This window comes from Meles meles, chromosome 8 (genome assembly GCF_922984935.1).
Source record: "Meles meles chromosome 8, mMelMel3.1 paternal haplotype, whole genome shotgun sequence".
In the NCBI taxonomy this organism is placed as follows: domain Eukaryota; kingdom Metazoa; phylum Chordata; class Mammalia; order Carnivora; family Mustelidae; genus Meles; species Meles meles.
In genome coordinates this window covers 14,915,422-14,928,627 of record NC_060073.1, presented here as the reverse complement: position 1 = coordinate 14,928,627, position 13,206 = coordinate 14,915,422, and the positions used below count along the sequence as shown (strand labels likewise).

The 13,206-nt window shown below is 36.0% G+C and overlaps 1 protein-coding gene across 1 annotated transcript; it reads right to left on the bottom strand.

The window, feature by feature from the left end:
* Positions 1-8,500: 8,500 nt before the first annotated feature.
* Positions 8,501-9,452, bottom strand: LOC123949579 (olfactory receptor 10AG1-like). The gene is given in 2 exon segments (XM_046017113.1): positions 8,501-9,104; positions 9,106-9,452. Coding segments are annotated over 2 exon segments (948 nt in total). The 5' UTR covers positions 9,450-9,452.
* Positions 9,453-13,206: the final 3,754 nt, after the last annotated feature.

Here is a 13,206-nt window from a genome sequence, read left to right as displayed (position 1 = left end):
CATTCCATATACTTTCAGAATACAGCCCAGGATAAACCAAACTACGCCCTGCTCAGCACAGACACTGGAAACATTGACAATCACTGAAAACAAATCTCCTGCTATGTCATATGATCCCATTCTTAATTACATTTCTTGACAATCCTATTGTACTTCCGTATGGTTTCTTATACCACACTTCTGTAGAACTATATCAGACTTTGTCTTCCCCATATATTTTCAATTGCCTAATTGAACTCTTCAATATCTCCCTATCACTTGATTTCTTGATCATGTATTTTCTTATTATACAGTTCATATCATCAGGAAATTTACCAAAAAAAAAAATGTAGAAGAGTATTTGATCACACAAAGGGAAATAAAACAAATGTCTTTTGGTACGATACCAAATGGGGACTATAAAAGGGTTTCATTCAGTAAAAGTTGTGTGAGAGCATGGATACAGATAAAAAATAATAAAAAAGGTGATCCTGGGAAAACAAGGATAGCCTGGAGTGTGTTCTTTACCTGTGGGTATGTGTGTGTGTTGGGGGGGCAAAGTGTGCGTCTGTGTGCTCTGTGATCTCCACTATCTCTTTTGTTCCTCAAAAAACACTTGACATAACAGTTTCTAAACTCACTTCTCAGAGATAAGAATATTGAGCCTTACTAATGATAGATAATGTGATCATGTGTACATAGATGTTATGATTACAAGTCAGTGCTTACTTTTCTAAATATTTTATTTATTTATTTGAGATAGAGTGAGAATCAGGAGAGGGGTAGAGGGAAAAGGAGAGAAAGAATCTCAAGCAGACTGAACCAGGCTCCGAGCCTGATGTGCACCAGTGCCTTATTCTTTTTTTTTTTTTTAGCTGGACTTGAGTTTAAATCCTAACTTTATGATTTATTATCTGTGTGACATTAAGCAATAATTTGATTTTTTTAAGTTGCTTTCTTATTTGTGATAATTAAATGAGATAATATTGGTAAAATTACCTATCAGTTTTATTCTGATTTATTATTAGTTATGGTCTTATAACTATAATTAATGTGCTATGAATATGATAATATGTTCTTAAGTCCTTTGTCTCTGGGGTTGTAACACATTTATTTTTTTTTTTAAGATTTTATTTATTTATTTGACAGAGAGAGATCACAAGTAGGCAGAGAGGCAGGCAGAGAGAGAGGAGGAAGCAGGCTCCCTGCTGAGCAGAGAGCCCGATGTGGGACTCGATCCCAGGACTCCGTGATCATGACCTGAGCTGAAGGCAGAGGCTTTAACCCACTGAGCCACCCAGGCGCCCCTGGGGTTGTAACACATTGTTTAGCAGAATTGTGTTTAACACAATTATTGCATTACTTGTTGTTGACCATGTCTATTTTTTCATTCTTTCCTTTCGTCCAGGCCAGGACTAAGTTAAGGAGAGTGAGACTGCTCAGGTACAAAATTTGAGAGGTACTCACTCATTCTCAGAGCTGAATCTGTGTTGTTGAATCCTGAGAATGAATGAATCCTTAGATATTTTACTTTCGGAATTTCTTGGCTCAAGATCAGTCCCAGGTCTGCCTTTCATTTCTCCATTCTGGTGGGTTTGGTCTTTGTCCACCAAACAGCACACTATAATGTCATGGATATGGAATCCACTGCCAAGATGGGCTGGATTTAAATCAAGGGTCCATCACCTGCTAGTTCTGTGACCTCATAAGAGATACATAATCTCCTCATGCTATAGTTCACCCAACTGGAAAACTGGCTAAGTACTGTACCAACACCTAGGATGTTTATATTAACGTCCTCATTTCACACATGTAAAACAATCTGAAGTCCTGGCACTCATAAAAGTCTCTCTAAAGATAGCTGTTATCATTGTTATTAAAAACTAAAACCTATTCTTCTGAATTGTACTCTCTGTTCTAAGCAGCATGAAAAAACTCCCTAATTTACTTTTTCTTTGTATCGAGTGATTAATTTGGAAATGGAATGAGACCTCAAAGCAATCATCAGAATGTCATAAAAAATGTCATGTTGTGCAGATACGAATTCTCCTCCAATAGTTTTGTGTATATTATTATCTCTTTTCTGTGAACCTAAGTCCTAGAATACCTATCACTGTTCAGCGAAGATTGTTGCAGTTTGGCTAATTCCTTTTGTAAGCCTTTCCTTTCACTAATAGTGTAGGACCTGGGAAGTAAAGACCGTGACTGTTTTCCCAGTTAGGATCACTTATAGGTGTTAGAAAATGGCTACACACATAAGATCCTGACAAGTATTTGATTCTGAAGTTAAGCATCACACAGAATAGAATAAAATCATATTCTAGGAGAAGGAAAGGAAAAGAAGTGAGGGAATCGGAGGGGGAGATGGACCATGAGAGATTGTGGACTCTGTGGGGGGATGGGTGAGCCTGGTGGTGGGCATTATGGAGGGCACGTATTGCATGGAGCAGTGAGTGTGGTGCGTAAACAATGAATCTTGGGACACTGAATCAAAAACTAACGACGTATTTTATGGTGATTAACATAACAGAATAAAAATTTTTTAAATAAAATAAACAAAAAATCATATTCTTAAAAGGGAGAAATGGATTAATATATGAAAGAATAAAATTCCAATCTTTATGCATCTCTTTTACAAATGACATTTATTTAATATAAATGATTTCATGCTTATTATTGGAAGAAAATTACTAACCATGCTAAATAAAATATAATTTCTAGTTGTACAAACTCAACATTTTGGTGATGAAATCATTGATCTATAACATGAAATAAGACGATTTGTGTATGTATTTCTCAAGAGTGGAGCAAAGCAGAAAGAGCAGAGGTTTGCTCCATGAGCTCTCACAATATTATACTACTTTCTTTCTTATAAATATTTAAGTTCTTATTAATAAAGGGAAATAAAACTTAATGTTGTAAGAGTTTTCTTTAACTCCAAGCCTCCATTATGTGAAAAACTCCAAATGATTAAGAGAAGGTAAAACAGCACTCTACTTCAACTAAATATTGGAAGTCACCCAAGCTTCAGTTATATTTATAGATTTGGTATATATTAGCAACTTAAAACTTAAATTAATTTAAAAACAATATTGAATTTGAAACCGTTTTTCATTATCTTGCAAGTCCTTAATTCTATCACTTGTTTTCTTTAAAATAAATGTTTTTGGGTTCCCCAATGGTTGTAACATGATTTCATGGATTACTGTGCTTTAAGTCTCTTATTACATTATCAGGTTGAATACATAAATATAACACTTCTTAGTTACAGTGTATTGGTGCAAAATGAAATTTCGAATAATATTACATATACCTAGAAAAATTACTTCAGTTATTACAGTTTTCAGTATTTCTAAATGACTTAATCCCATTATTTATTAACATTATTTCATTGTAAATTTTATTTAATAAAATCAGAAATATATAGAAGTCACTGTGACCAAATGATATATGTGTTACTTTGTGTTAAATACAAGTTTTAAATTTAAAAATATCATCGAAGCCTAGTATCAGTATAAATTAACTTGTATTTACCTTTCTTCTTTGGGTTGTTGCTGATTTTTTTCACTATAGAGGGTTGAACGGTTCAGTTACTATATTTGAAAATCACTTGTGTCATCAAAGATATGTAAACCACCTTTATAATAACCTGCTCTTTCTAAACATGAACTGTTCTTTAAATTAAAGTTAGTTAACTCTACCTCAGGGATCTCTTCCCCCGACAAATTTAGATTTCTAATTAGAAGCATCACTATGGCATCTCTGATGTGTTGTATTTTTTTTTTCCATTTTTTTTTCTACATAGTTCTTAGTCTTCCCAGAATACTTTCTCTTCAGTCCCTATACGGACTGTATGGACTATATGGAGCAGACAGCATATTTCATTTCTTAGGCATGGAACATAGCACTGAACACTACCATCTGAGACCATCCAACATAGACACACATCTGATTCTTACCTTATCTATTCTATTATAAATGCGCCATTGGGAGTCTCTGTTCCTATTAGACCAAGATGTCAAATTTGTTTTTCTTATGTTCTCCTCTACGATAGGTTCCTTGATCACTAGTTAGAGCTGGCCTGTGTAACCGTAGTATCAAATGTTTTGATGAAAAATGTTATTTTTATACAAGAAATTATTATACTATTGGTTTCTTCATGGCCACTTGCAGAACTTGAGATTTAGCTGTTGAATGAATTACACATGGTTCAAAAAATTAAAATTTTAAGCTAAGGGTAATCTGAAAAGGGGAAATTTTTCCTTCCTTTGGCAGGCATATCAATCTTTTCCCAATTTCCTTTTACATCTTTAAGGTGTGAATATTTTCAAGCTTTACTTAGGGTAAAAGGAGAATCTGAAATAAATCTAGCTGAGATCATGGGAAAGACTCAGAGCAAAGAGTCTGTGAATTCTAAGCTTCAATTCCAGGAAAGGCAATTTTATTCCAACAGATTGTTTAAGAATCATGGCTTGGGAACAATTTCTCATGTCAACAATAGGATGTTGCTTTCAATTATTTAGTACATAGTGATTTCTATGAGTTTAGGATTTGGGAAGGAAACTATTTCAGAGAGAGAACTCCTACAGCAATGTGGTAACAGGGAATGATTAGGAAATTGACTTGAGATCTATCAGGAGCACGTGCCCCAGATCATGGAAGGCGGTGAGGAGGAGGGTGGCAGATCTCACAGAGGAGCCAGATGAGAGTTCCACAAGGGACTGAGAATATCAGCAGGCTGGAGCTACAAGGATGTATGTCCAAGATATAACTCTACTGAGGACTTCAAAGCCTCAAAATCAGAAGGTGTAATACCAGGCATGGGTACAGAGGTCTGAGAAATTGTCATTCAATAAAGATAGCCTACCAAATGGTGAAGTACAGACATATAAAGTACATGCTCTTGAGACAACTGGGCAGCCAGGTTACAGACAACAGGAAAGAACAATGAGCTTTTGTGACAAGCATATATTATAGCAGGAAAACTTCCAGTGCTAACACAGTTTCAAATACTTTAGTGACTGAAGTAATGAAAACATTCTAAGGAAAAGGTCTTATAATTTTGGAATAATCAAAGTTTATGACTCACAGTTAAGAAAGCAGGACACAAAATTTGGAAAAAAAAAAAAAAGGATGTGTCAAAATAAATAATTCTGCATGATAAAAGAAACAACCTCACAAAATAAAGTCAAATAGAATTGATACAATGGGAAAAATAATTGCAAATAAAATCTTGGGACACCTGAGTAGTTCAATTCATTAAGCATCTGCTTTCAGCTCAGGTCATAATCCTAGGGTCCTGGGATCTAATCCGACACTGGGATGCTGCTCAGAGGGAAGTAAGCTTCTCCCTCTCCCTCTGCACTCCAATGGTGCACTCTCTCAAATAAATAAATAAATAAACAAATAAATAAATAAATTTAAAAAATGATATCTCAAATAAAATGATCTTGGATTGTTCTTAAATATCAAAAAATGTCCAAAATATAAATAGAAAAATGTACTAAACCTAATAGTACAATTGCTGGGTCATATGGTAGCTCTATTTTTAGCTTATTGAGGAACCTCCATACCATTTTCTTGAATGGCTGCACCAGTTTGCATTCCCACCAACAGTGTAAGAGTTCAGACTGCTGACACCGTGCTCCTGGAACTTTTGGTATTTCCTAAGTGATGAAGCACAGTTGGAGCATCTTTTGTTTTAATATTTGGTCTTTGACCCTGGTTCCTGACATGGTGCTCCTGAAACTCCTATAATTTCTTGGGCAGTAGGAGTGTCTTTTTTCTAGCGAGGCAACCTTGGATGGGCTCCTGGATGGCTTTTGCCTGAGGACTGATTGATCAACAGAAGAACCAAGCCATGATTAGAAACTTAGAATTTTCAGCTTTCCTTCCCTCCATTCTCTTTATAAGAGAGAGGGACTGAAAACAGAGTTAATGGCCTGCCTTGCCTGTGTGATGAAGCCTCTATAATATCCCTAACGCTGGGGCTCAGAGAGCTCCCAATGGGGTGAACATATCCATGTGTCTAAAGAGTGACACTTCCCCCTGCATGAGGACAGAAGTTCATACATTTGGGAGCCTCCTGACCTCACCCTATGTATGCACCTTTTCATCTGGCTATTCATCTGTACATAAAATTTATCTCCATTCAAATTCCAGCATTTGATATCCTAGTATCAAAGAGCAAAACTGAATCCAAAGACCAATATATGCTAAATTCTAAACATACCAACATTGTTAACATATATTAGTAGGTTTGAATTTTACAGTGTTCTAAAGTAAGTGAAGAATATTAATACAAAATCATATTGACATAAAATAATTCAAACTTTCAGGCACCTGGGTGGCTCAGTGGGTTAAGCCTCTGCCTTCTGCTTGGGGCATGATCTCAAGATCCTGGGATCAAACCCTGCATTGGGCTTTCTGCTCAGCAGGGAGTCTGCTTCCCTTCCTCTCCCTCGACCTACCTCTCTGCCTACTTGTGATTCCTCTCTCTGTCAAATAAATAAATAAAACCTTTTAAAAAATAATTCATACTTTCTCTTCTAGGTTTAGTTTTAGTTACTTTTTCCTCCCTCAGTAGAACAGTTTAAATACATACATTATATATATATATATATAATATGTAATATATAATATAAATATTCACAAATGCATATATAATCATATATATGGAAGAGTCTTTGTTTTGGGACACCTGGGTGGCTCAGTCAGTTAAGCATCTGCCTTCTGCTCAGTTCACAAATGCAGAATCCTGGGATTGAGATCCACATTTGGCTCCTTGCTCAGTGGGGAGCCTGCTTCTCCCTCTGCCTGCTGCTTCTCCTGCATGTACTCTCTGGACCTCTCTGACAAATAAATAAATAAAATCTTAAATTTTGTTAAATGTATGAGATTATGGATTGTTAACCTTCTTTGTTTTATAAACATAGTTATGTTTTATGCATACATTTACTTTCTCACATGTCAGGAAAGCTTGGAAATTCTTCAGTGAAGGGTACCTAAAACACTGTCTTGAATGTCTGTCTTGTATTATGTGGTGTAGATGTACTCCACTATCTAAGTATGTTTCAACTGAGAGCACCTTCCCTTTGCTTCTTGTTTCCTTTTGCACTATAAAAAAAAAGTCTTATAAACACTCTTGAACAATCACAATTAATAAAACTTCTTGAAAGAATACAGGTAATAATTATTCTTGGAAAATATTATTTCTACAAGATGAGTTTTCATTGATACGGTTTTTAAAATAAAAGGACAAGTACTTTAATTTTTTTTTCATTCAAAAGAAAAAAATGCCAAATTACTTCCCAAAAAAGATACAGAATTTATTCCAGAGGATTCAAATAGAAGAACTTCAATGAAAAGACTATTTACATACTGCAATATTTTCCTAGATCTACTTTAACAAAATACCAGCAATTGAGGAGCTTAAAACAACAAAAATTGAATCTCTCATAGTTCTAGAATGCAGCGTCCAATATCACAGTGTTGGCAGTCTCTCTCCATTCCCTCTACAAGATCTAAGGGAGACTCATTCTTTCTTTCTTCCAGCTCTTGGACACTCTTGATCTCTTTTTGGTTCTTGTTTGCATCACTCCCATCTCTGCCTCCACCTTCACATGACATTCTTCTCTGTGACTCTATTTTTAAACTGTGTTTACCTTTCTGTTTCATAAGGCCACTGGTCAAGGGATATATTGCCCACCTCAAATCAGGATGATCTCATTTCCTTGACTTGATTACATCCACAAAGTCCTTTTTTTCTTTTCTTATCTTTCCTTTCCTTTTTTTTTTTTTTTCAAATAAGGCGCATTTGTAGATTATAAATAGACATTTATTTTAGAGGGACCAACATTTCAATGTGCTACACATCCATTTGGATATTTTATAGTGAAAATTCCAGAGACTTTTAATACTAAATAGATATCATCAAAGCAAAACCTGAAACTACAAGGGGAGGGAATGATGTCACCAGAGTAAAGGGAAAATTCGCAGGATTTGTGATCTTAAAGCAACATGGACAATGACAAGAGATAGACAGAAGGGCAAATGCAAAGAAAATACTGATTCTCCTGCTTCCACCATTTTGGCTGCTGCTGAGATTTGTCACTGGCTAAATTCAATCACAAGTACAAAGAATGGCAGCAAATATATCTGAAGGAATGGGAAAGTTAAAAAAAAAAAAAAAAAGATCACAGCATATGACCCTAATCCTTCATTATAAAACACACCAAGCTAGTTATCATTGTATTGTTCAGGCAATCTCTTTACTCACTAGTTCACAGTAGAGGACAGATGGATCTTCAAATTGGATTGTTGCAATGGAGATAAATTGTGCTTTGATTATACAGAAGCCCTTAACTCAATCATATAAAACTAAGGTTCCTTAATATAATGTGAGGTTGCTATGATGACATTAATGATCATTATTGAGAAATAAAACTAGAAGTTACTTTTTCTCTTGTCTCTACATGATGAACACATAAGCAAATTCTTTCCATAATTTCATGTATTTGAATCACATTAACACCTTTTTTAGTAGTTTTCTCAGTGCTACCATGATGTCTTTGTTCCTCAGAGTGTATATAATGGGATTCAATGCTGGGATCAAAACAGTGTAGAAAAGAGAGATCAATTTTCCAACTCCTTCAGACAGATTTGGTTTGGGCTGTAAATAAGTGATGGTACCCGTTCCATAGAATAAGACTACAACTATCAGGTGAGAAGAGCAGGTGGAGAAGGCTTTAGCTCTCCCTTTGTCTGATGACAATTTCAAAATGCTGGATATAATTTTTCCATAGGAGAAAACAATCAACAGGCATGGAACCATGATGAAGACCACTGCAACTACATAGATTGCTATCTCATTCACAAATGTGTCCCCACAAGCTAGTTTGAGTACTGGAGGGATGTCACAGAAGAAATGATTAATTGTGTTAGACCTACAAAAGGGCAGTGAGAAAATCTGGCATGTTTGCCCAATTACAACTGGAACTGTACTGATCCATGACACAGTCACCAGCTGGACACAGACCTTGTGGTTCATGACTAGAGTATAATGCAGAGGGTTACAGATGGCCACATAGCGGTCATAGGCCATCACCGTCAGGAGAAGACACTGAACCTCCAAACATAAGGACAAAACACATTTGTGCAGCATAGGCAAAGAAAGAAATATTTCCTTTCTTGGTCAATAGGTCCATGGGCATTCTTGGAATAGTGACTGTTACATAACAGATTTCTAAGAAGGAAAAATTGCTGAGGAAAAAATACATGGGGGTCTGGAGAACAGAGTCAATTCTTATTATCAATATTATGATGCTATTGCACATCAGAATAGTTAGGTAGATGACTAAAAATACCCCAAAAAGAATCCACTGGAGATTGGGAATATCAAAAAACCCCAAGAGAACAAATTCCACAATGGCAGTTATGTTCAAAATTTCTGTTTTTAATTTGTCCTCCATCTGCAGATATAGTAAATTCTAGATGGTTAATTCAATAACTTTTTTTTGTTGTTGTTTTTGGAGTAAGAGTGGGTGCAAGTAGTGTTGGGAGGGGGGCAGGGAGAGAAGAGAGAGAAAGAAAATCTCAACCAAGCTCCAAACTCTGCACCCAGAGTAGAGCCTGACACATTGTTCTATCTCATGACTCTGAGATTATGACCGGAGTGAAAATCAAGGGTCAGACGCTCAAACTGACTGAGTCACCCAGGTGCCCCAATTCACTAACATTTTTGAACCACATTTTTCTCTCCTGTTACCTGGAGTAGATGGATGAATGTATTTATGTAATCTCAATTTATTTCCACCATTACTTTAATATTTCTAGGAATGATATGGGAAACCTCAGAAATGAACTGATGTACAGTTAAAATCAATTCAAGAAATAAAATCCTAATACATGGGTTTTATACTTGCATGTAATAATACTAGAGATACTGAGAAGTGTGCATTGTTATTTACCACATAGTGTGCAGGAATAATCTGTAGTTATTTCACCCCTAATAAAAGTGAAATTATTTTTCTATTGTTTTTGTCTGAGTTCATCATATTTTTCTGTATTGCTTGACTTGTTCCATTTCCTTTCAATTTAAATATTTTCTCTTAGAAGTTTTTAAATTCTTATTCAAAATGAGTTTTAAATCTTCTGGTTTATATTCCAATGAGAATCACTTTTTTTAGCCAATCCTTTGTTCCTGAGGGAATAAATATATGCAATATTATTGTTCTACTTTACGTACCTCTCCATCACTTTTGCTAAATACTGAAAGCTTAATCTCATCATACTGCTCATTAACCTTCCTTATTAACACATCCTGTGCAATGCATGATTAATATCAAGTAAGCTTTAATCCAATCCAAAAAATGACCCATTCAGTGCAATCTTTTTCCATATATTGCTCCTTAACTTTGTATGATTCCACTGCAGTCAAATGCAACTCCCTTTCTTTATATTCCTTTTTTTAATTTAACCTATTAAAGTGTAACTTTCATCAATCCTAATTATTATTTATTCTGAGCATGCAAATGGTCAGAGCATAAGAATGGGACTCACACACACACACACTCTATCTTACCTCACTTAATAATGTCATCTAATATTAGGCAGTAAAACTGCTTAATAATTTCATTATACTTTAATATTTGTTCTCCAACTTTCCAAAACAAATATTGTGTTTCCCTACTTCACCAAATCCACTATTCCAATCTCCACCTTATATCCCTGTCAGCTGACATTTTTGCCTTAATACATTGATAAAAAATACTGAGTAAAAATTTTTAAAAAATAAATAAATTTTAAAAACTGAACAAGTTCTCTCATATATTTTTTTAAGATTTTATTTATTTATTTGACAGACAGAGATCACAAGTAGGCAGAGAGGCAGGCAGAGAGAGTGAGAGGAAAGCAGGCTCCCTGCTGAGCAGAGAGCCAGGATTCAGGACTTATTCCCAGGACCCTGAGATCATGACCTGAGCAGAAGGCAGTGGCCTAAACCACTGAGCCACCCAGGCACCCCCCAAATGCTGTCATCCTTTAAAGTGAAGAACAAACATTAGACTCTTGTTCTTTCTTGGACTAATTCTTTTACCCCTTTTAAGAGTGATGATTCTTAAATAGCATCACATCTTCAGTTCATTGTAGAATCAAATATTGAGCACTGTGATACATTTGTTGTATTTTTTTTTTTTTTGGTCTGTATGTATCCCTAATAGGAAAGAGATTACAGCCCTTCCTATCAGATAATTTAGTGTCAGTGAATAAAAAAGCAAACAAAAGGAATTTAGCAAATTGCAGCACTAAATCTTGAACCGTTATGTATCCTGTAGGCAAGGTTGATAGTTCAAAAACTCTACATATTGGCAGAGAATTCAGGAGAATTTGCAACTTGAGTGTTTGATTGTTTGGGATGTTTATAACATTTGGTGATCGCTTTAAAGTCTGACTGCATTTCTCTAATAATTGTGTGACACAAAAAAAAGTTATTTACAGGGCATTTTCCAAGTTGTGTAGAACTCTGAGTATAATGCACAAGAATAAAACCTAGTTTTTAGTTATAATGATCATAACTAGCACTTGGGTTAACTTTTATAAACGCCAAGGCTTCTTCCAGTTTTTTTGCGTATATTGAATGATTTAATTCACATAATGACCCAAAGCAGTGGAACAACAGCAGGATCACTTTTGACTGAGAGAACAGAGTAACTTTTACCAGTCACACACGAGCAGTGGAGTGGCCAGGCTTCAGTTCCATCCACCAGTGGAGGACTGTACTCCTTACCTATGACATTGCACAGGTGTCCAATCCCATCAAGATGGAGAGATGAGGGACAGGCTGGTTGGACCTTGTCAGCTAAAAGACATGAGTGTGCAACAATCAAGGAGGGGCTCATATGGAGATAGATCTGTACAGGCCCAGGAGCAGACGTGAGCATGATTGTGCCCCCCTTCCCCCTTAAAATCACTCTCCAGAGCCTCCTTCTCCTCACTAATCTTGGCCCTGAGAAAGGGAAGAGTGGAAAAGAGTGATCACCAACAAGAGGATGCAATAACTCTATGACATGACATTCTGCTGGCAATGCATGGTGACACTTGAGAATACAGTCAAAGAACAAACTCTAATCCTCGCTGTAATTATTTAATCCCGACTAATAAGTAATCAGCTTAAAGTTGATAGGTAATAATGTGATCAATAGTCTCCTGTTCATTTCTCACAAATGAAGAAGCAACATTTAGAAAGTTTAAATGATTATTTAACATTACACAAATGATAAATCATGGAAAAAGGACTCAAAGATGAAAAAAAAAATCACTAGTTTGCAGTTACAAACATGTGCAACTGGTCAACGACCCACATTTTGTGAGGCCCAATATCCTTATCTTTAAAGAATGGTGAGTTTAGAAGTGGTGATGAGGGACTATGTCTGGAGGGCCAACAAAGATAATGGAGGGTGCACATTGTACAGGGTTAAATGAGATGTAGACATCTTTTCTCCCCGCACCCACACACATACAGACCACTGGTAGTGAACACATTTCTAGCTATCCCTGTTTTCCCAAGGTCGACCGCCTTTAGAGTTTTTTATCTGAATCAATGTTCTCTAGTTAATATTTTTGAGTAAAACCTTCTTATGTTTTCCACCTAGAAGCCTCCTAAAAGATATTTTCATGAGATGATAACAGTTCTAACAATTAAAAAAATCTAATAATTTGAGCTGAATAATAGGGGCATATATGCTCAAGGACAACAAGTGAGGACAGAGGAATGAAGGCCTGAAATAGGTGGCTGAAAATATATGTGAAAAGACACTTTATGAAAAAGTGTTCCTGGGGGCGCCTGGGTGACTCAGTGGGTTAAACTTCCGCCTCGGTTCTGGTCATGAACTCAGAGTCTTGGGATGGAGTCCCACATCAGGCTCTCTGTTCAGCAGGGAGCCTGCTCCCCCGACCCCCGCATGCCTCTGCCTACTTGTGATCTCTCTGTCAAATAAATAAATAAAATCTTAAAAAGAAAAAAAAGTGCTACTAAACAAAACACTGCATGCAAAAGTATAATAGGATTGTCAAAAAGTGCAGTCAGTTAAGAAAGTAAGGTCATATGGCAAAGCTTGGAGTCTGTTTCCACAATAGCCAACGTTCCAGAGCCTCTGCTGAATGGGGTGTAGTTTCTTTATCCTGGATTGTTTTCAGAAAGTGTAATGGAATGACCCTCAAGGAATTTTC